At 38.9% G+C, this 23,835-nt stretch overlaps 1 protein-coding gene across 1 annotated transcript in view; it reads left to right on the top strand.

Moving 5' to 3' along the window:
• The window catches only part of HEG1 (heart development protein with EGF like domains 1), a 556,295-nt gene that overhangs the window by 345,274 nt on the left and 187,186 nt on the right, over positions 1–23,835 (top strand). The window contains exon 3 of the mRNA XM_044075011.1: positions 21,577–21,693. Within this exon, the coding sequence (XP_043930946.1) occupies positions 21,577–21,693 (117 nt within the window). The remainder of the gene's footprint in view (positions 1–21,576; positions 21,694–23,835) is intronic.

Below are 23,835 nucleotides of genomic sequence, written 5' to 3'. Positions count from 1 at the left end.
TTGCAGTGATAAGAAACAGAACAAAAATAAATGTACAAGCTGCTATAAACAGCATTGAAACAGAATGGATGTAAGTATAATGTCAGTAGACTAAGTATTTAAAAAAAAAACATTTGTCATGCTGTGTTTACTTCTATATAAAATGTAGCTTCAGTTATTTTGTAGTGAGCCTTAAAAGGTATGTTTAAGAAGTAACTGCTAAACGCAACAGTTTTGATCAGCTGCCAAGGTTAACTGCCAGTGATGTGTTCTTTCTGTTTGCCACTTTTTTATTACCTCTTCAGTTATTTGTAGTTTTGGCAACTGAGTTAAGGTAAACAAAGCATAAATGATTTTTTTTTTCCAAAAGCAAGTTGAAAGCAGTGGACAATTAATTGATGATCTCTGTAACACAAAATAAAAGTTAAGGTAATAACATATGTTTCCTCTGAACATAGTTCATCTGCATGCCATTATACTAACATTTAACTTGTACTACTGTCTTTTTGCCCTTAGTTAAGTGTAACACTTCTGTTTATTTTTATATTTTTAGTATCATATATATGTAGTTTTGGCCAGTATGAGGGTTTAAATATAAATGTGAAAAAAATCATCATATAAAAATGCATGACTCAGTGAAACAAATGTATTTTGTTATATCTGGGCCCTTAATATCCATCCATCCATCCATCCATCCATCCATCCATCCATCCATCCATCCATCCACACAGCTAATGAGTTGTATCTGGCTTCTATAGTAACTCCATGAACAGTCATTAATCATTCACAGTATTTACAAGATAAACAATAATCAAAAACAGGTTGCCAGGCCTTTTTTCTGGAACACACACACACACACACACACACACACACACACACACACACACACACACACACACACACACACACACACACACACACACACAGTCTGTAGTCTCTAATCCATCTACTGCTTATATTTGGGCGGAAACTGGAGTACTGGGAGAAAACCCACACAGACTCATGGAGGAGATGCAGGCTCTGCAGACTAGAGAACCAAACCAGAGAGCCTCTTACTGTAAGACAACAATGCTACTTAACTGCATGACTATGCTGCCCTACCTTTAACAGAAGATTAAATAAAAAAGAACAATTAAACAGTGTTTACAAATTATCACATTCTCCCTACCAAAATAAAGAAATGGAAATATTAGAGCTGACTAAAGTTTTAAAAACATGTTTGCACCTCTTTTTTGATAGGCAGTTAATTACTTTAAACTGTATTTGACATGTTGATATTTATACCTGAATAGTGCAGTTATGTAAGGAACATATCATTATAGGAGATGATTGAGTATGATCACTGTTGTATTAATGAGTTTTAGGAACAGTGCCACAGGTGAGGACAAATTTACAGCCTTACATCTAGACCTCATTCATTTGACAGTTGATCACTGGTAAGGGACATCTGTTTTGACTATGACTTGGGCACAATTAGAAATAATACTGCCATAATACATGAGACATGTAATAATAAAAAGTGATAATGTAGTAGCTTAGCATGCATTTAGTTTTCAAATATGAGGACCCACATAGTTGGTAAAACCCCTCTTTTACTTTACTTAGCAATTATTTTTCTGTCAGGATCTCTTCATAGTTTGCACTGGAGTTCTAGAGTACACTACTACAGTACTATAGTCCAGTATGTACTAAAGAAGTAAAAGTGCTGCCACTAATACAGACAGTACAGCAATACACACAACAGGCCTGACATCAACAGTACACTCTTAAAATATTTTATTAACTTGCTCAGCAGTACTGACATAAAGATGTTTGGCTAACCATCTGCAGATGAGATACTCCTCTGCAATCCAGATGGTCCTGGAAGAAGTTGAGCAAGAGGTAAGGGAAACATCATCACAATTGACAGTAACACAGGGGTAATAATTTTACCTGTTTATATGTCCATTAACTATACTTTCAACAAGAGTATGGTTGACCACTCCAACTTAAGCTAATAACTGTAGAAATCTTCAATCCCCCAAAAAGACATGTGACACAGAAGTAACTTAATTGATTTCAGTTGTTTTACTATACAACAGCATTCAACTGTTGAGATACCAAAGCCTACTTGGAATCTCCTTTTGGGAAGTACTTGCTGTCTCTGTTGCTCCAACATCCAGCACAGGCTGTACTGCACTCTCCTGGGAGCTGTCTGGATCCCTGATATTGGCCAGGAGCTCTTCATTGGCTGTAAGTGGTGGTTCCCTAGCAGGCCCTCCCCCCTGGTAGCCATTTAGTCATGGCCCACTGCAACTGCGTTCCTCTGTGCAGATGTGATCATATCAGTGGCCCTGTGGTGCACCTGCTCATATGTCCTACCATGGCCAACCACAACATTCACGTCATCAAATATCTATTTGCATCCTACATGCCATATCTACCTGTCCCCTTTCTAGGAGAAAAGCACCACATTGCCTAAAGGCATCCACTATCACCTGGTTGTCAGCATCAGTGAAGGAGGGTCTCTGAAGATTGACATGCCTGGGTAGCATACTCCTAGGTGTCCTAAAAGACAACAGAAGAATAATGCACATAAGTGTCACATAAATACAAAATAACTGTTACCAGATATAACAGAAAATCTAGTCAGTCAGTATTACCCACTGAAGAAACATAAAACAGTGTAGAGATGTGAAATATAAACAACAGGCAGGATGCAAAACAAGGAGAGTAACAAAAGCAACATATCCTTGTTTGTGCCATAACATTAACTCTCCTTTGCTCCACCCAAAAGAACAGTGTACCCTTGTCTGTGCCATAGTAGTAACTCACCTTTACTCCCCCCTCAAAAGAACAGTCTGTCCTTGTTTGTGCCATAGCAGTAAATCATCTTTGCCCCCCACAAGAGAACAGTCTATCCTTCTTTGTGCAATAATAGTAACTCACTTTTGCCCCTCCAAAAGAATAGGAAAATGACACATTTTGCTAACAAACCATCACTGAAATGCTAAAGGAACTGTCCCTGAAATATTTGTACATATTTATCAAACATCATTCTATTTTCTTGTATTGGCAATCATGTATACCTCTGAAACGGCTTGACAAACATGCCCATGCCATCTGTACACTTCTAAGCAATGGATACAGATAAAAGTGTAAAATCCTTTGCTTCAGATTTGTCTTAAATACATTCCAGTATAGGCAGTATGTAGCTGACAAAATGGAAGCATACTTTCTGAAGTTCAGTACTCCTCTGTACAGATATATCCTGAAGAAATAGTATATGCACAGTCTTCCAAACATAAACAAGTCTCTTCACCATCAGTTTGCCTAGCTGCATGGTTGATTTTTTTTTATAGAATGTAGATTCAGAGCACAGTGAAGATGGAAATAAGGTGTGAACTCATTAGAATTGCTGAATCCCAAATACTTGGATCCATGTAGCTTATGTAAAAATAGTGCTGGCACTCCCTCAGTGATTGTGTTTAATGGATTGCAACTATGAATGAGAAGGAAAACACAAAAGCACTATAGGCTGCCTTACTTCCACTGGGTATGCCAGGTTAGAGCTACAAAATGTTAGATGTAAGGTCGGAAATGTAAGTAAGCAGCACATAATTCACAGGTTGTGTTCCTTAACATCCATCCTGGCCTTCATTTGTTGGCAACTGCATATGATATAATTTCCACTTAATACCCTCATACATTTTAAGGGCAATGATGTCTTCCACAATGCATGTCTCAGATTACTGGTCAGATAAGTGAAGAATGACCAACAAACACAGAAATGTAATACAGAGCTGTACATTTGCAAGCAGTAATCATAACAGATTGTGTGATCGCTAGGTGCACTACATCCAAAAATAATAAATATTCAAGTAACAGTTGTATAGTTCAATATTACTGTAAATGCTGTTGCAATTGGCTGTACACAGCCAAATGCTGTTGCAATTGGCTGTACACAGCCAAATGCTGTTGCAATTGGCTGTGTACAGACTGAGTTCAGTTCTTTGTGGCAAAGCTGTTTGTGTGACAAACAGGGATAAGGTACCCATCCTGTGTTCTGAAGGTGCATTAGAGTGAGAGTTCAAATCCAGATCTATGTAGACATATCTGAAGTGAGCCATCATTTTCATGTGTATGTCATACATTGATTTTCCTCAGTTCAACTGCTTGCTCGTTTTTTCTTTTTCTCCTTTTTTTTGGGGGGGGGGCGTCAGTATTTGCACTGTGCAGTCTGTAGTGCAAGCATGGGAATGGCAGACATGAATGTTTATATTGTTAGTGTGAAGTCTGGTAGTGTACAAACTAGACAACTGGACCCCCCCCCCAAGAAGCAGACAGGACCCAGACAACCAAAAATAGAAACAGGATGCATTCAGTTAATACTATTGGGCATCACACAAACCCAGTAAGCAGTGTTATGTAGCAGTTAACAGTGAGGGACCTTAAGAATGATTAGTGAAATATGGAATGTCATGTAACTAGTCCTGTGGCAGCAGGTGTTAAGTGTGGGGCTGGAGTACAGATTGTCCTGGGTTCTAGTATAGGGTGTGCAACTTTTGTTTTACTGTTACGACATTGTACTTTATAACTGCAACATAGACAAGTGTTGTTTCAACCTTATTATGGCAACAGACGAACGTGTAGGACTGCCATACGCATGGTCCTGGGTTCTAGTATGGGATACTTCCTACACTTTTACTGTTGTTCTACTTCCCATTATAGTCAGTTTTAATTATAACATTAGAGATGGTGGATCTGATATTAATTATATGTATGAGGGCTGAGACAGTAGTATTGTATCAGTTATTTATTTATCTGTGTATTATCACATTTATTATCAGATGTATGACTGTGGGTATACTGTGTACTATATTCCTGTAAATATAATTCTGCCTTCACATTTGCCTAACACACATGCACAACTGCCTGTAGATCCAATAACCATGGAATTGTAATTACAGTTATTTAGTGCCTCACTTCTGCTCTCTGCTTACCATTGCATAAACTTGTTGCTTAGGGGTGTGCGCTGCTGAGCAATGCTTTTGTGCAATGGTAAGCGGAGAGCAAGAGTTTCAAACAGTGTGCACACTCCAGTAAACTTGATGACTGTAATTGTCAGGAAAGCATCAGTTGCCATTGCTCTAGATCTGTGGCAGATATGGCAGGTGTTTGTGGGGAATGTACCAGATTTATGGCACAGAGGTGGGGTATCCAGGAGTCCAAGATGTTTATTGGACTCCTAGTTAAGAACCACAGCCAAAAGCTTCTGCAGGGGGACTATTCTGGCTCCCAGTATAAGTCTAAGGCTTTGGATAGTTTAGTCTGGGGTATATCCAATGCCACCAGTATCCCACACACTGGAGAGAGTGTAGGTATCATTATAATAACCTACAGAGCAAGAAGAGGGACACACTCAACCACTGGAATGAGGAACTCAGAAGTGAAGACATCCCACACCTGTGCAAGTATCATCTACATAGAATACTTGTAAAACTTAGAAAGCTGAATATAGGCAAGACTGGTATTCACAATAGTCTTCTGTTCTGTTCTGTTTTTTCCACAGCTGCCAGTGCCTGTGAATGCAGTGTACAAACACATGGGACTAGATTGGCAAGTGTGGTATGTATGCAGCAGAAGAGTGCTGTTATTGTAGCATTAAAAGTTAAAGATTTTTATTTTATTTTATAGAGTTGTATTAAACTGAGCATGCATATCTCAATAGTAAAAGCAAGTATGCATGCATTAGTCTGTAACACAAACCATGAGTACAGTATTACACTTTAGTCAGAGGATGTGTGTTCAAACACCACAGTTTGAAACTATACAATACTGTTAATTCTTCAATAACATTTAAATTAAATTAAAACATCTATACCAGTGGCACAAATGCCCTGCTGTAAACTGTAATCTGTATAATTGGAACATGCATATGTGCAATATATGTACATATCAAGGATTACTTGTTGCAGTCTGTAGTATAATATGCATCTGTTAGGAGGTGGTAGTCTTAAATATAAAAGTTAAGATAATAGAGTTAAATAATTGCATTAATGCATTGTATGTGACATATGAAGGCACTAATCTTATCTCATTTATCTCTCACCCCAACCCTCATCTCTCTTTTTTTATTTTTATTGCATTTCATATTATTTATAAAATACATTTTTGTCATTTTTTATTTTATTTTATGAATATTTTTATTTTATTGCAAAAAAATAAATTTTTATTTTATTTTTTATTTTCTTTTTTAAATTTTATTATGTGCCATTGAAATGTGTCCATGTCATCCATGTGTACCACATCACTAAATGGTCTACAGCACAGCGGGGTAGGCCTGTCCCACAGGATTCTCCTTCCACCCACCAATGGCTCCAGAACCAATGTCCATTATGTCAGGGAGCCAACCTGGCAGCACTGCCTCTGCTGCCTCTGCACTACCTGCACCCTCAGGTAATCCTGCCCCAGAGGTTGATCCAGTAGTACCCTCTGGGAGCAGTGGTGGAGGTGGTGATTTTATCACCCATACTGAGTTGCTAGAGATGGTGCATAGGGTTGTGCGCCGCATCATTGGCGCACACCTGTGCCAGCTGGAGAGGCTGCTCTCCCTTGATTTGTGTAATACTAGGAGGAGGAGAAGGAGATGTTATGCATTCCAGACAGTGGTGGAGCGAGGTGACAGTGATGACAGTCCAGTGGGTGAGGACTCAATTCTCACTGTCACCCAGCTTGATAATCGTGGGTTTGGGATGTCCTCATGTTCACCCCAATCATGGTTACCCCCAACCTTTTATGTCCATCACTGTCCCTGTCTATTGTCTTGTTTGTCTTGTCTGTCTGCAATTGCTTCCTCACTTACCCAACTTACCAGACCCAGACATACTTACATCCATTCCCCAATATTCATCTTTCTCTCTCTCTCCCTGAAATAAAAAAGTAAATGGGCAGCTGTCCCACAAAAAAAAAAAAAAAAAAAAAATATATATATATATATATATATATATATATATATATATATATATATAGCTCTCCATTTCGCACACGTGTTCTTGACACACTTGGCTGTACAACATGATTGTATTATGGTCACCCCTCTCTCTGGAGGTGACAGCCCAAATTCAGTTAATATTTTGCACATATGTTCAGTTTACACTGTTAAAGAAATGGATAGCTATTGTTCTTTCCTACCTCCTTCTCTGTATTCCTGTCCTGCTTTCCCTTTGTTTTTCCCTTGCTTGCTCCCCATTTCACCACTTTCATATCTACCCCATTTGAACACCTATAATCTAGTGAGAAAATAGAATCACACACACCACACATAAGTTGCTGGAGAAGCAATGGATGTGTTCACTTTCTTGGAGGGGGGTCCATGTTTGCGGGGAAGTGCCCATCGCACACCAATGGTGAGAGATGGCAAACAGATGTCGTTACCCTTGCACAATGCTGCTTAACATCTCTGCACTATGCCAAACACAGCAAAACATCTGATATAAACAATTCATGTCACAGCATTATCACTCTGTAATCCAATGTATTTTAAAGTATTACATACACCTGTATTCAAATCCAGTACCATCTGGCCCAAAAAAAGGAATGTATCAATGCATTAACACATGCTGCCACATAGAATGTTAAGCATCAAGTGTAATTCTTAGACTCAGTACTGTCAGACTTTAGCAATGCATCACACATTTCCGCACTGCTTAGCTATGTGCAGACTTGAGTATCTCACATGTATATGCACATTGCTAACTGTTGCTCAAACCCGCTGCTTGCCACACTATGGAAATTTACATATTATGCTGTATTACTGATGTTTACTGTCCATTTCCTGCTTATGACATAAAATTACCTGTGGGAACATTGCAAACTGAGAGCCCTATCTAACAAAATGTCACATATTTACAAAACATCTATGTGTTGGTACCCCCCCCCCCCCTGCAAGCACAACAACCCTGGGGTCTCAGAACTTTTTCCACATATATATCGACCACACTAGAAAAAGGTAATATCAAATCTTGTGTGCTATGCAATGCACACTTATCTGGTAACATGCAGAACTGCCAACTAGGGACCCATAAGCCTACAAAGCCGTATCTGTAAGGTTATGGAAGGAATCCCCATGGACCATATCCATAGGGACATAGGTGAACTTCAACACACTTGACCTTACCCATTTTGTTTTTGTCATGGGTACATCTTGCTTATGGAACCTTGTGGACTTCTTAGATACTGATCCCAAAGACCTGGATGAGGGAATAACAGGACATGCCACCTGTGTTGAGTTATCCAAGGCCTTTGACACTATCCCCCATTCACATATCATAGTGAAGATCTCCCATATGATAATTAAGCTGTACAGCAGTAGAGGGATAGACAACTGGCTGACTGACATAACACACACTCTCAAGGTTGGGGACTGCACCTCCACCACTAGCCACTTACTATTAGAATACCACAATGATCTGTGATGGGCTCTCAACTATTTGAAAACTACTTTCCTGAAGCACATGCAATGTAAGTTGTACTGCGATTTACCAAGTTTGCAGATGACTGGTAACTGGGCATACTAATATAGAGTCCCCAAATGATGGTAACTTATTACAGGAGGGCTGCCACACACAAATGATTGGTGCCAAAGTCACAGACTGAACCTTAAGGCAAAGAGTGACACATTGCCCTCTTTGGCAATGAAGTACCCCTGCTAATTATGATATACATAGCACCCCTCTAAGCTCTAACACAGTTTCATCACTGTGTGTCCATAGTGGTGGCACACAAATTCTGCATTGTGCACATCATATATATGGACATCACATCCAAGAACAGGGTAGTCATACCTCTGCTGTGCTCTACCCTTATTAGACCACTAATTGAGTACAGTGCTCCCTTCTGTCTGTACCTCACCAGACACCTGCAGCAATTGGAAAAAACACAGGGCTGTGCCTGGGAGACACCAGGGCCTCCAAACATGACATATATGGAAAGACTGGATGACCTGTCAGTGTACTCAGTATCATGCAGGCTGCTCAGAGGTAACCTATGCCTGGCCTACAGAGCAGTCTGAGACCTTGCCTACTGGAAATTCTGGACATATAAAAATCAAATGGGACAAGAATAACTTGGCCCAGGGTTGTCACCCTAGCCAGTGACATAAACATAACATGCTGGAGAGACAGATATATCCCCAACAACTCACATTTTTCTGTAATAAGCTCCGACTGCATAAGAAACAGTTCTCCTCAATGACCCTGTTCAAGAGCAACCTTGACTACTCTTTGGGTGAGTGTAAAGTCTCTTCTGGGGTGGCATCTATGTCCCTCATTGACATGGCCAGTTGGTGCTGCTCACAAAATCGCTCTGCTAACAATGTGTTTTTACACAGCTAGGCTTCTAAGCATGGTAAGACCATTAGTCCAGTGGCCTCCTATAAACATATGAAGCTATGACCCTATGCATGCCTCCTAACATTTTGTCTCCCATATAGCCTGCTGATCTCATCTATTGTAAGTTCACCTGCAGTCTTGTAAAAGTAAGACTTATCCTGTGGTGATTGTGTAACGCATTGTGTTCTGTAGTCTGTATACTAAGGTAGGGGTTCTCTTCTCACTGCAGTCAACTGGGCATGCCTGTGTGCACACCTGTATGTATGTGTGTGTGTGTGTGTGTGTGTGTGTGTGTGTGTGTGTGTGTGTGTGTGTGTGTGTGTGTGTGTGTGTATCTTTAAATAGAAGGGCAGAAATGTGTATACCACAGTTATTGCTCCAATACCATGGACTGACATTATTTTGATTCTTGCAGATGCCTACACATCCATTTCATGCAGACCACCCAACATTTTGTCCCCAACATGGCCTGCTGATATCATCTACTATAAGTTCACCTGTAGTCTTGTGAAAGTCAGACTTGTGCTATGGGGCTTGTGTAAAGTACTGTGTTCTGTAGTCTGTGTACTTAGGTAGGGTTTCTATTCTCACTGCAGTCAACTGTGTGTATGTGTGCGAGCTCTTGCTTGACATTGCAGAGCAAATTTTACGCCAGCATATGGGACACTGTTATATTCTCTTTGCTGATGCCATCAGCTATAAAGTGTTGTCTGACACACTCCAAGTCAGACTTTTGCCGTGGAATTTGGGTAAAGTACTGAATTCTGTAGTCTGTGTAGTAAGATAGGTAGGGGATCCATTCTCACTGCAGTAAACAGGGTGTCTGTGTGTATAAGCTCTGGTTTGACATTTCAGAGAGCCTTTTACGTCAGCATGTGGGACAGTGTTATTACCATATTCTCCTCAGCAGACTCTGCTGGTGTCATCAGCTATATCAGATTTTTGGATATGCAGAACTCCCACCAGGGCAGATTTAGACACTGACCTGGAGGCCAGGCAGATGTGACCTCATCCTATACCAGACAGATTACAGTGACATGGCTTTAACTCTGTCCTCATACATCATGGCATGGTTTGTAGGCCCTGTGTTATCTTTCTGCGAAAGCCCTGTGAGCTGTCCAACTGTTGCATGTCTCTGATCATTTACATGCCAAAGAGGGCATTATACTCTATTACTGTTCTGATTAAGTTTGACTACAGTGCTGTTATACAGTCCTAAGATCTGCATATGATGGCATGATGTATGAAGTCCACCACATATACTTTTAATACCATTGTTGACACTTGGTGGTCAAAGTTCAGACTACTATCTACATGTGTTCACAGTGCTGGCATCACAGGGTGCCAGCATAGCAAGACTGTTGTCAGTGCTGTGATTAATATGCAATTCCACTTTTCATATGGACAACATAAAAAAAGACACATTTTTACATTTAGTTGTAGATCATGTGCCTTTGTCCCCATTCATTTGTTTGTGTTAGCTCCTGCTGTATTATGTTATCATCATTGGTGGACTCAATAATTGCACCCAGTATGCCAGTGTCAGCAAACTTGGTAAGGCAAAGGCCATATACTTTAGCCTGAACTGTTGAGAAATAAGAGTCCAAACAGTGAAGGGCCAGACAAAATCCCTGGGGTTTGCCAATGGTGACAGCTCTACTGGTGCACATTGATTCACCAACTTTCACTGTATGTGTTCTGTCGGTGAGCCCATCGGTTATCCATGCACTGACATAAGAGTTAATCCCCAGCTGGGAGGTTTTCTCAATGATACCTGAGTGGGAGATTGTGTCAAAACCCTAGGCCAGATCATGATAGACAGTATGCACTCTCTTACCTTCATCCAGGCCTATCACACAGAAGCAATGGTCTATGACAACATCACAGATCGCCTTTGGTGACTCAGCACATACACCTTCCTGATATGGTTGAATATACACTTCAGTACACTCTCCACAAGGGCTATATTCCCATTCAAGGGTGTACATCAACATGCATCCATCTGAGAAGAGGGGACAAAACCTGATGCATGCATGTATAGACACATCCTGACTCCTCGACTGTGATGTGTGTGAAGGCTGCCAGCCTAGCTAGATAGAATTCTGTAGATAATTCTATGTCATTTGTAAATATTAATATAATCCACAGGCTTGGTTTACAAATGTAAAGAGAACTATAAGTGTTGATTAAACTATATGTTGCACTGAACTTCAAAAATTAAACCACAGTGCACTCTGCTGGAAGAAAGTTGATAAGTCAAGTATTGTATGACTGTTTGATCTCAAGCTTGGAGACAGGATGTCTGGGCCAGGAACGTCTTTCTATTGTCTTGATTTAAGAGATAATTATTAAGGTTTTACATGTATAATGTCTTTTATTGCTGTGGCTTCCTGGCCAAGTGCAGCTTACTAAGAAATGTAAGTTTTGAGTTTCTGTTAGCCTGGAAACTAAAGAAGTGATAAAACGATGTAATGTGAAATGACTCAGCAGTACTGGGTGTTTATCAATTTAAGACTTTCTCAGAGAGAAAGATTTGGGCATTTTGGATTTTGTCTGAACCTGAACACATCAACTCACCAGCACTCTGCCTTTGCTCTGTAAGTAAGATATTTATTTAGAACGATGATTTCTTTTATAGATAGAAATAGCCAGATTAGTCTAGCTGTTTTCTATATTTATGTCAGATTATTCTACAGTATTATTTTAAAATATTTTCCTGTGATCTCTGAACTCTTTAATGTCATTGTGTTGAAGTAATATTTATTACTTATTTATTTTATTTTACATTTGTTAACCAGGAAAGTCCAACTGGAATGAGGTCCATTTACAGTGTTGGCCCGGGGAGAAAAGCAACAGAACAACATAATTATATCAACAGCACAAAATAAGATTTATCTTGTGTTTTGTTATTTATTATTAAATACTTTTAAACCTTTCAACTGTGGCTATTTTGTGTAAAGGTAATTTAAGCTCTTAGAGTACATTGCATGTATTTGGTGATACTATCCAAGCCACTCCAATAGCTTTAGCCCTGCGTCACACTTACTATTTGGATAACAGTAATATTGCACAGTGAAATTGGTCACCCTTTGGGAAGGGCCTTATTAGTAGCTGATAAGAGTAGTTGGTGGCAGTGATTACTACCTTATGCCCTAGCAGGAGGGGGCATAGCTGGAGAACCTGTGCCAGCCTTCCCCAGGAGTGTCTGTGTGTTTGTATATAAACCAAATCTCTAAGTGTGTGTGTGTCAGCTACTTGGACAGGAACTTGAAGTACTGGTTGGACAGAGAGGGTACTGAAGGTTTTGGCTTAACTACTCAGCTGAGATCTGGACCCTATAGCTGTGCCAGTGGGGAGTCTTATTGGGGATCTGGACAGAAAGGGAGAAACCAGCCCCAAACTGACTGTGCTCTCTGTGTGCTCTTAAGGGAAATTGTACTTTAATGTGTGTGTACTTTTTATCCTTCCCAATGTGCATGCCCCTCACTGGTGCTAGTGGTGAGGATTGAGGCTACTTGATTACTGGGCCACTGCATGGGTGTCACAAGATGGACCATATGTCATCATGGACCTCTTCTAAATGTACACTAGTCATATGCTGGATATGTGCAACAGACCTTGTGAGTTGTTAATGCTGTATCATGTCTGTTACGTCTGATAGATGTCCTCAAAGAGGTCATTGAGGGCATGCACGATCACAAGAGTAGCATCTTGTGGAACTTGACCAGGTCAAGGCATTTGACACAAATCTACACTTGAGATATTTATGCAACACTGTCACATGTGGCTATAAACAGCTATATCAGCAAATGGGTAGACCAGTGTATCACATACATGGCATCTCACTATGCTTAAATGTGTGACGTGACCTATATCTCAGGTCCAGTGATCAGGTCCATACATCAGGGCTATCTGCTAGGCCCCTTCCTGTCCATTAGTTAAGTGGTGGACATCACAGATAACATACACATGCTCTGTTCACACAGCTGCCTGAAGGACTACAGAATGTGGGCAATCATTGACTCCAACTGTGACATTACTAAAATACAGACAGCAACACATAACAAACACTGCTAACCACAGGCATGAAAACACCTGCATTGACAAGACACATGGGGGGATTTGTTAATTCAGGAAACAAACACACCACCCAAGTATAATGTAGACATCACACCCCATAATCAGACCAATAGGTATATGACCCATGTTCTGTGGTAGATGGTAAGTGTTACATCCAGCAGCATGTGGTCACAGTGCTGTCTACTCCCTTGAATGTAACACATGTACTGGGTATGTGAAGGACATCTACATCAGAGGCCATAATACCTTCATGGTTCCCAGCTTTCATCACGCCAGTAACTGTGTACAGTGCACCCTTCTTCATGTACCTCCCGACACATCTTCCAGTGAAGTGTAACAGAAGTATCCTACCTTTGTCATAATGAGCTGTCACACAACTTATTGGCCATACCTAGGTATTCTTTCTGTTGAGTATACATGACTGTCTGATGGCGCGGAACACCAATCAAATTGGTACACTAGAAGCATGTGTGCTACCTGTTCTTGTGATACACATACTACATATACAGGTGTTTGACAACATTAATGGCATACATATCATTCATGATATTGTGGATTGTGCCTTACATATATCCCATGCACACAAAACAACTAGCCTGTATTGCCCATACTGTTGCATACACGTATAGCAGTGTCTCTCCTAACACCTCCATCAGATGTTACAGTGCCAGGACAGTGTGCATGATTACCCTCATAGAGTGTGGATGTATCATAATAGTTGTTCAAGTGTGTGTGTGTGTGTGTGTGTGTGTGTGTGTGTGTGTGTGTGTGTGTGTGTGTGTGCAGACCCTTCTCTTATCTCTTTAAATCACACATGTTATGTCAGAGACATGGGATTACTGGTGGTATTATTCTGATATTGTCCATGATTGTGGCTGATCCTTGTAATGTTTTCCATGAGCTTTTACCTGTGCGCACCTTGATGGAGACCTCTGCTGAGATGTTGTGGCATTCTGGGCAAATTGTGAACCGTAGGTGCTCTGATTTACACAAAATTGCTATCCACATTAGCTTACATGTTTTTCTGGCCAGACAAACTGTTACCAGTTACAAAAACCTAGCTTTGATGCACCTGCATATAATTAATATGCATTGCATGCTACCACTTGGTTCGCACCTCCATGCAAACATGTAAACTCAGTGAAGATTTTCCATGGAGCCTACATGGAGTTTATTGAATTCTAGGGACATTCTTATTTTGCCAGCTCTATAAGGAAATATTATCATTATTAGAAAACTATCCCAGATTGTGGCTATTTACCTCCAATAACTTTTCTGTCCATGATAATTGAGATAAGATATTGAGAGGTATCCTGATGCACTGAGTACAGGAGACCTGTTTGCCTCATTTTTCTGTAAAGCAAAGTCATATACATGTTTATTTGCCATGAAGTGCTTTTTTGTTTCAGCAAACTCCTCTCCTGTGTTTATTGAGATTGGATATCACATACAAAGCTGTAGAATGCTTTATTTTGCTGTAAGGATTCAGTATGCAGTCCGGTTTTAAATGTTGTATTTTCTGGTGTTGCCTTACACTTGTAAATATGTCTCTGAGGTATTCCACTTATAACACTCCATGATCTTAGACCTCATGCTCAGAAACTATTTGTGAAGTATTACTGATACTAGGCAGACTGCTTATATGTATTTTTTAAAAGGAAAATAGCAGATATTAAACAGTTTTATTAACTTTTCTAAACAGTATACCATGAACTTCTTAATTCCTTCAATTTAATTGAATAAGAAAGCAGGTCTGAGTCTGCATCTGTGCTGAACAAAAGACTGTGCTTTCATTTTTAATTGTAGTAATTTCCCAAGTTTCTGAAAGCAACTACTGCAAAGCAAGCAATGCCTTTTAGGCTTTTCCCGGTTAGGGGTCGCCACAGTGGATCACCGGTCCGCTAATGATTGGCAGTGAATTTTTACAGTGCCAAGGTGCCAGCCCGACATTGAACCTTCATAGAAGGCACACCCACATGCCCATGCACCTACCTCCATGTCTTTATCATTTACGCAACCACAGGGAGGACATGCAGACTCCACACAGAAGGAACTCCAGCCGAGACTAAAACCGAAGAACGTCTTGCTGTGAGGCAGCAATGCTAACCCCTGCACCACCATGGGCCTGAAAGCAATAGTCACTCAGAATTAAATAGCATTGTAGTAGTTGCTAAAAGCAACTACTACAATGCTATTTAATTCTGAGTGACTATTTGTACTTAGCCATGACTAAAATACTTGACTTGCTATAATCACTACTGTTGTAGAGCTTGTTTCTTTCTTTCATTTCATAGCAGTTCCAGAACTGACCTTGCACATAATATGCAGTATTGTACATTCCGCTATAAATAACTAAAACCCAGCCATTTGAAAACCACCTGCTTGATCACAAGTGATTGAGAAAATAACCCATCTTAACAATGTCTCACAAACATAAAAAATGTTTTTGCATACTCATTTTGGGGAGTTTTGCCCCTAATACTCATTAGTTATATATACTATCTCCTTTGTATCACATCAATCAAAAAAATAGAAATTTTCCAATATAGTACACAATAGTGTCACACAAATTGTGACCCCAAGCCGTGCATATCAGTAACACAACCTACAAGCAAGTGTACGTTCAACTACCATCTGCTAATCACTTGCATGGAAGCCTTATATTATATCTGTAAGTACCACTGTTGTATCTGTGATCCAAAAAAACTAATTTTACTTTAGGCGTGCTAAGACATGTAGGAAAACAGAGGGGGTTATAATCATTGTACCTCTGTAGAAGCACTAATGACAGATACTAAGTAACTTGTTATTGTAGAATTTGAGTACCTGCACAGTAAGGGAGCATAAGGTCACCCAGGCAGATGCACACTAATCCCACATTCCTGCACTATAGAAATAGAATGTTGACTAGAGAAGACATTAGCACAAAATTCACCAGGATTACTCTCCAGATCATCAATCTGGGTGTTTCTAAACAGAATGTATCTCCCTAAAGGTGTATATTGCTAGGCATCTTATGGTCCCTGTAATCATTTGCCTAGTATTTTCTTAAATTCCTACATATATATATATATATATATATATATATATGTATATATGGATAAATTATGACAACTTTAGTAATACATGTAGCAAATGTAAAGTGTTTCCAAATGGTCGATTGAGAGTACAGTACCTAAACATGTAACAATAAAGATTCATACTGTCTTGTTTGGCTGCTATAATTTTTTTTATCCATACTGTTAAAGCCTATAATCTCTAAATAGGAAAAGTGCCTATCATCTTGTAAAACATCTTATACAGGAGGTGCATTGCTTGTTCTTACAGTCTGATTTGTTGGTTTTCTGATGATCCATATTTGTTCCTAAAACAAAATGTCCTGCTCATTCTGTGAGCAATGGTGGCAGAGACAGTTCATAATGTGCTGAGCGGCTTCATTGATCTTACTGTTCAGTCGGTAGAAATCTATATTCTTCAGTCATGAAAACAAATAAAAAAAGAAAACGTTCTCCGTATTTTAGATATTCTCAGATAAAAAAGTGACTACATGGTTTTAAGTAAACATTAGAATTTGTCTTATATTTTGCTCTGTTAGTATCATCTTCCACTAATGCACAATAATAACTAAGCATATTCTGTTTTATTGACTCTTACATTGACATTAACATTAGTGAATATTCTCAAAAAAAAAAAAAGGATCTAGCATCTCCTTCAGCAGCTTTGGAAGAAGCATAATGCTTGTTGTCATACAATGCACCTTGGCCTTCTACTGTTCATTTTCCACCCAAACTAGTAAGTAGTCAACATCTTCACTGTAGAGTGGATGCAGGGAAAAAAGTACCGATAGTCAGTATTCTTCAAAAATGGATAGTATCTCCCTTGTTTTACATAAAGTATTGTAACATAAAGAACTTTACAGCACAATTTTAAAATGAGAACTAAGCTTGTCATATTTTATATAAAACACCTTGCTTTTGTTTACTAACATTTACTAACATCTGTTGTCATACATTAGACACAGTAATCAAAGATACAATTCCAAGCAGATACGTAATCGGCACACTAGCTGCACTCTACTGCAAGGTAACATAAATTTTATTCTTAGTGAGATCAGTATATATTAGGACTGCAAGGCAATTCAGAATATCACTACAGTAAGAAGTACAGTATCATCTCCCTCAGAAAACAATTTCTACTACTAACTGCATCAGTGACACCCCACTCTCAAATGAGTCTGCGATATTTGATTGTAATTAGGTGATGGGATATGGTGACCCTGTTTGAAACATCTCTTTGTTCTGCTGTGTGGCTACTGTTCCTCCTGGTACTCTCCCTGTTGCATTCCAAAATGTAGGCATCTAGCATTATACAAACATGTATATGTAAGTTTACAACTGTTTAAGCCGGTATAAAACAAGACCACTGAAGCACATATTAAAGTAAAGGTGCCATGTTTGCAGTTTTTTAAAAGTCAGGGTTTAAATTAAGTCAATGTGCTTCATCTGCTGTTACAAGGTTATGTGATCTCCTGAAAGTATGAATTAATTTTTCTAGCTTGTGGGGTGGGTAAGTTTGGGTTTGGAATTACTGGTGACGTCAGTTTACTCATTTTCTAAGTCACCCTACTGTATGAGAAAATAGCTTTTGGGTGTTTACAGCATGTTTTAGCACCAACTGTTAGATTGCCCATTATTTGTTTTTTTTTTCTCTACCCACATTCTTCTTTAAAAGTTTGGCCTCTTTAAAAATTGAATAAAACCAGTTTCTTCATTTTATCTTCGTGTGGTTGACCTGAAGGAAAATACTTTACATATTGAAAAAGAAACGTTTGTGCTGGACGTCTAAATGTTATGTTATAAAGAAATCATTTTTTAACTTATTTTTGTTAATTCTTGCATTTTTTTATGAAAATCAGCCTTCCACCCTGTGTGGTGTGTATTTTTGTGTGCACTGCTGTCTATGTAAGATTGTGCTGTATGTGCAGAGTTGGGGATATTGTAGAGATATTGATTGCCGGTACTAAACAAGATGGGGTTCCTGAGATGTACTATACAGGAGCTGGCTTTACTGCCTATAGGTGGGCATGTAGGAGGGGTAAGAATCGATGTGAGAGCTGGAAGCCAGTGAGTCATATTTCATAATGACAGCTGGGAAAGTTGTTCTATGAGCTGGGAGTCAATGATGGGTGTGTGTGTGTGTGTGTGTGTGTGTGTGTGTGTGTGTGTGTGTGTGTGTGTGTGTGTGTGTGTGTGTGTGTGTGTGTGTGTGTGTGTGTGTGTGTGTGTGTGTGTGTGTGTGTGTGTGTGTGTGTGTTTCGATGATTTTCAGGTTATCTTAATGCTATGTACATTTTCTTTCTGAACAGGAGCATATGCATACGTCACAGCTATGGTTGACAATTTGTTGTCCAGCAGTTGGTATATTGGCAGGTTTGGGTTTGTTGACTATTTTCTTTTTCATTTCGTTAGCTGTCAGTAAGTCAGCCTGCAACATAAAGTATATGAGACAGAAATCCATAAATAAATAAATAACTGCAAAGCAAATATGGTCTAGAGTGATACAGCGATCAATACTTTGTGAAACCAGTAGCTGATTTTACCTTTAAAGAGAGGACCTGTGATCTCATTATTTGATGAAATCTTTGGGAGCTACAGCCATAAAAATAAAATCAATCCTCCCTCTGTGTTTCATGGATCAGTGCAGTGGTAGCTTCCTGCATGGAAAAATAATATGGCAAGCAACAGATATATGTAGCGACCAGTATCTGGAAAGGAATGCAGAAGGGAGAAGGTAATGCAACCAGTGGCAATAACTAAAGCAAACATGATATTTAGGGAAATTACACATAGTGTAGAAAACCCAGAGATATTGTCAGAAGGTGAGTACAGGTAAGCTGTCAAAGCGCATGATGAAAGAGGGCACTTCTAGTTCTAGCATACATCAATGCTGCTGAAATATATGCAGAGCAAAAATACATTCTTTATGTACTTTCCAACTGTACCATACATACATGGTCTAAATGAATGGGGTCTTGTGCTGTGTCCTACTCTGCTGTGACAGAGGGGCACCATTTCTGAAGTGATGCTTAAGGTGGCCTAATTTTGAGGGTAGGGCCCGAACCCTTTCTAGCTGGTCTTATGGCATTCACATTAAGCTGTAAAATGTGAAACTTATTATAAAAAACATCAGCTTGAGAAGACATGATCCCTTTTCCACCAAGGAAAGTAAGCAATAAGTAGGTGTTTAGAATAAAGGGTAAGCAAATATTGATTTAGTTAGTTTTTTGTTAATCAGGTGGGTGGGCTGGTGCAATGACCCCTTTCAGACATGATATGGTCTGAAGACATAACATAAACTGTGATCATGGTTTCAAGCACAGTGTTTAGAAATACAGAGACTTAGAATTTCAGTAAGATTTTTCATACTATAATTTATCAGTGTTTGTGTGAGGGGCAATCTCTGCCTAACATACAAAGCTATGTCAAACCCAGAGCTGTTGGACATGCTCCACTTAAAGAAATCCCAATCCCTCCGAGCTACACGCTCTAGGGACCTTAACCTTGTCACCACAATAAACAGAACATGCTGGAGGGATAGATTCCTGTCCCAGAGACTTCCCATACTCTGGAACAAACTACCTATCTATGTCAAACAGAGCTCCTCATTAGCACTCTTCAAGAAAAATCTTGATGATTGGATGGGAAATTGGAAATTCACCCCGGGGATCACTTCTGTGGCTCTGCTCGACAGGGGCACAGGAAAATAATTTTCTTGGGTGGCGAAAGCCAGGGTACATTTTTTGGCTAGGCTTGTATGGGCCCTAGGGCCGATAGCCTAGTACCTACCTATGAACCTATGAACCTATAGAACTGATCATGACAACACAGAAGAAACCACAATGACCACGAATCCACCATAAAACATTCAAAAATACACCAGCAGAAGAAGCAGTCAAATGGTGAGATAAAGAGAAATAGCTTTAATCCATGTTATACATCCGTCCTGGTACCTCGGCAATAAATAGGTTAGAGCATAGAATGATCATGGGGTATCATACATTATTTCCCATTGGGATGAATTTAGATAGTGGATGAATATGACACATGGTTGTGGTGTAATCTTTGAATCATAATGAAATTTGAGTGTATTTATTTATTTATTTTTAAATTTTGTATTTCAATGTTACATATATTTATTTAAATTTGTCTAGTATAAGTAGTATTTCATAGAAAAATTGATCATATTTGTAAGTTTTGAAAAATAACATGAATTATTACATAATTAATATGTTTTTCTCAGTTAGTTTTTCAAAAGTAGGATATGTATAAAATGAATTTCTACATATAGTATTAAATGAATGTTACTAAATGATATTTTAAAGTGCTTATAGGGTTAATAAGTTAATGAATTAATTAATTGTTTAATTGATGAGTATATAAAAGAGAATGTGTGCATTTGAATATTTGTTCCATTGAAGGCGAATTGCCGAGGTACCAGGACGGATGTATAACATGGATTAAAGCTATTTCTCTTTATCTCACCATTTGACTGCTTCTTCTGCTGGTGTATTTTCAACACAGAAGAAAGAAAGAAAGAAAGAAAGAAAGAAAGAAAGAAAGAAACAAAGAAAGAAAGAAAGAAAGAAAGAAAAACGTGGTGTAAAAGACTAAAAACAAAGCAAATGGAAATAGTAAACAAGATGTTTAATAGTGAAACGAGCTACATAGCTATTTTCTTCTCTGAGTGCTTTGCTTTTAAGGTGCTTTGCTGTATTTGTTATAGGATGCAGTTCTTTTACATCTGGTTATGCAATAACTGGCCTTTGCAAAACTCCCAGTTTCTGTTCTTTTAAACTGGGACTTTACTGTTATTCTTTTATGTGTCAATACCCTAACAGTTTGTGTAGAAAATGAATATGTATGAATAAGAAAATGGAATCCTGTTTTGCTACTCCATTTTTAAATTTGCTTTAACATCCAAAATAAATATTATGTAGTGTTGGTTTAAGTATGTGAAACATTTGTTACTCTTTACCAAATTTGCAAATATTTGGTTAGAATTAAAGTCTTATCATTAATGACTATATAAACCACACCACTATTTATTTTTTCATTTTCTGTCTCCGTTGTTATACATTGTCGTTTAGAAATGATCTGCATTCCAAATCCTTGCTTTAATCAAGGCACATGTGTTGTAAATCATACAAGCAGCAGAACTCAATGTAAATGTCCAGATGGCTGGAAGGGAGAAAACTGTACTGAAGGTAAGGAAGAAATATTTTATGAATGTATGGTGACAAATTGTGAAAAAAATTCTTTAAATACCATGCATCATGAATTCTTCTATACCAGTACATTAGGGATGTAAATTCCATCTTAGAAATGTAATCTAGAGTGATGTATACAGTTCAAGGGTCTTATCTGGTGCTATGACATTAATGTCACTACATGTTATGGATTACATAAGTTGTTGTCTGCTTCATATGTCCAACCCAGTGATGCACCCTTGACAAGAGAAGAGATGCTGGCAACCCTGGTTAGTTATTGTCAGTCTTCCACTAAGTGGTTTGCATGGAACTATATATGTGGGAAAAAAAGGGCGTTTACTACATAACAAGTGGGTAGACAGTCATTGCAAGGCATCTTATCCTCCAGAATTCTGGTGTTTACTAGATATGCATTAATGCATTTATAGAGTATTCTTGGAAGGTCACAAATGTCCCATAGAAGGATGCTGTGACCTGTCCACAAAAAGTAGGGCGTTGTAGACTGTATATGCCTGAACTCACTACATAGTCCTCATAATCACTACTCCAGTGCTAGACATATTTTCTAGTACACAGGCTTATGCATGTTATATAAATCATCGAGAAATAAAGTCTATTTCATTGCCCATCCACAGTTGTTCATGCCGAATTCTGAGAGGTGGGTCTGGTTAGTGTCAGTGCTGCCAAACCCCTGATGCTGTCAGGACAGCTTATTCACATATACTGTCAGTGAATAGTGCACCTGTACAGGTGGTGAATTTATGTTGATGATGGTCAGTGCTGTACAGATGGTACTGCCAAGTTGAAAGGGCAACCTGAACATGTTTATGTCCTATATATACTAAGTGGATTGTCTGTGAAGTAAACTTAGTATCCCAAAGGCTTCTTATTTTCACCATGATGTTATTGTGATAGGCATTGTTTTTATGTACAACAGGATTTCTGTAAATGTACTGTTTTGTGTATCCTGTGTTGGGTCTATATTTAGTTCAGGCACATTTATGAATTTTACTGGATTAGAGGATTTCATGTTTCCTGGTATTATGTCACATGTGTAGTAGCTCAGCACATGCACGCACATCAATGTAAGATATTTGAAGAGCCGGTCTTGTCTAGATTCTTTTGTCACTCCTGAGCATTTTCAGATAGATGTTGATGTTAACAATATTCAGTTAAATGTGTTTTCATGCAGAGCATTTTGCCAATACAGTCAGTAAAGAGCGTATCACAGCATACTGAATGTGTACAATGTAAGGGCGAAATTTGATTGCAGAAAGCATCAGAATTCAGTTGAAAAGGGTGAAAAATGTTAGTGGTGTAGTAGGTGAGAAGGAAATCTAGTGCTGATGAAAATGGTAGACTGGGTGGTTATTCAGGTAAAAGTTTGATACATAAGGTTATATAAATGGTTGCATATGACAAAAAGTCATTCAAAGGCATTTATATAAGTAACATCTGCAGTGTGGTTTTGGGATACAAGTAAACTCTTAAGATGGTACAGTTTTCAAATCTGAGTTTATGTAAACTTTTAAAAGGCGATAATTACAAAGGATATGCATCTGAGATATTACAGACTGACCCTGGGATTCAGCAAAAGGCTAAATGCTCAAGATAACTGATTGAAGGAGGTCAAGTAATTACAGAGACAGTGAGAAAATGAGATTCGGAGACAGCTACGACCACAGTGAGAAACACCTCATTACAAGCATATTAACATCTCTGAGTTACACTCTTACCAGAACAAGTACTGTCAGACCTCCTGATGGTGATTGTATTCTACCTAGAGATCCATTGCATCTCACCCCTACACACACACACACACACACACACACACACACACACACACTCATGTCCCTATAGATATGCACAGACATGTTCACAGTTCACACACACACACACACACACACACACACACACACACACACACACACACACACACACACACACACACACACACTAACACACCTCCCTCCCTAATGTCTTTGCTGAACTAACTTGCACTGTTAGTACTCACATAAGAGTGCCAGGGTTATAGCTGTATTTATAGTGGTCACTTTTTCCTCCAGAAGCTGTGCAAATCAGAAGCCATTGGCATTTTGGGTGGACAGCACATGACTGTCACATTTTCATGCAGCTCTG

The sequence above is a fragment of the Protopterus annectens genome, chromosome 6.part0, assembly GCF_019279795.1.
Source record: "Protopterus annectens isolate FY-2018-M chromosome 6.part0, PAN1.0, whole genome shotgun sequence".
In the NCBI taxonomy this organism is placed as follows: Eukaryota; Metazoa; Chordata; order Ceratodontiformes; family Protopteridae; genus Protopterus; species Protopterus annectens.
The sequence above is the reverse complement of the archived record's forward strand: the minus strand, read 5'-3'. Positions and strand labels throughout refer to the sequence as shown.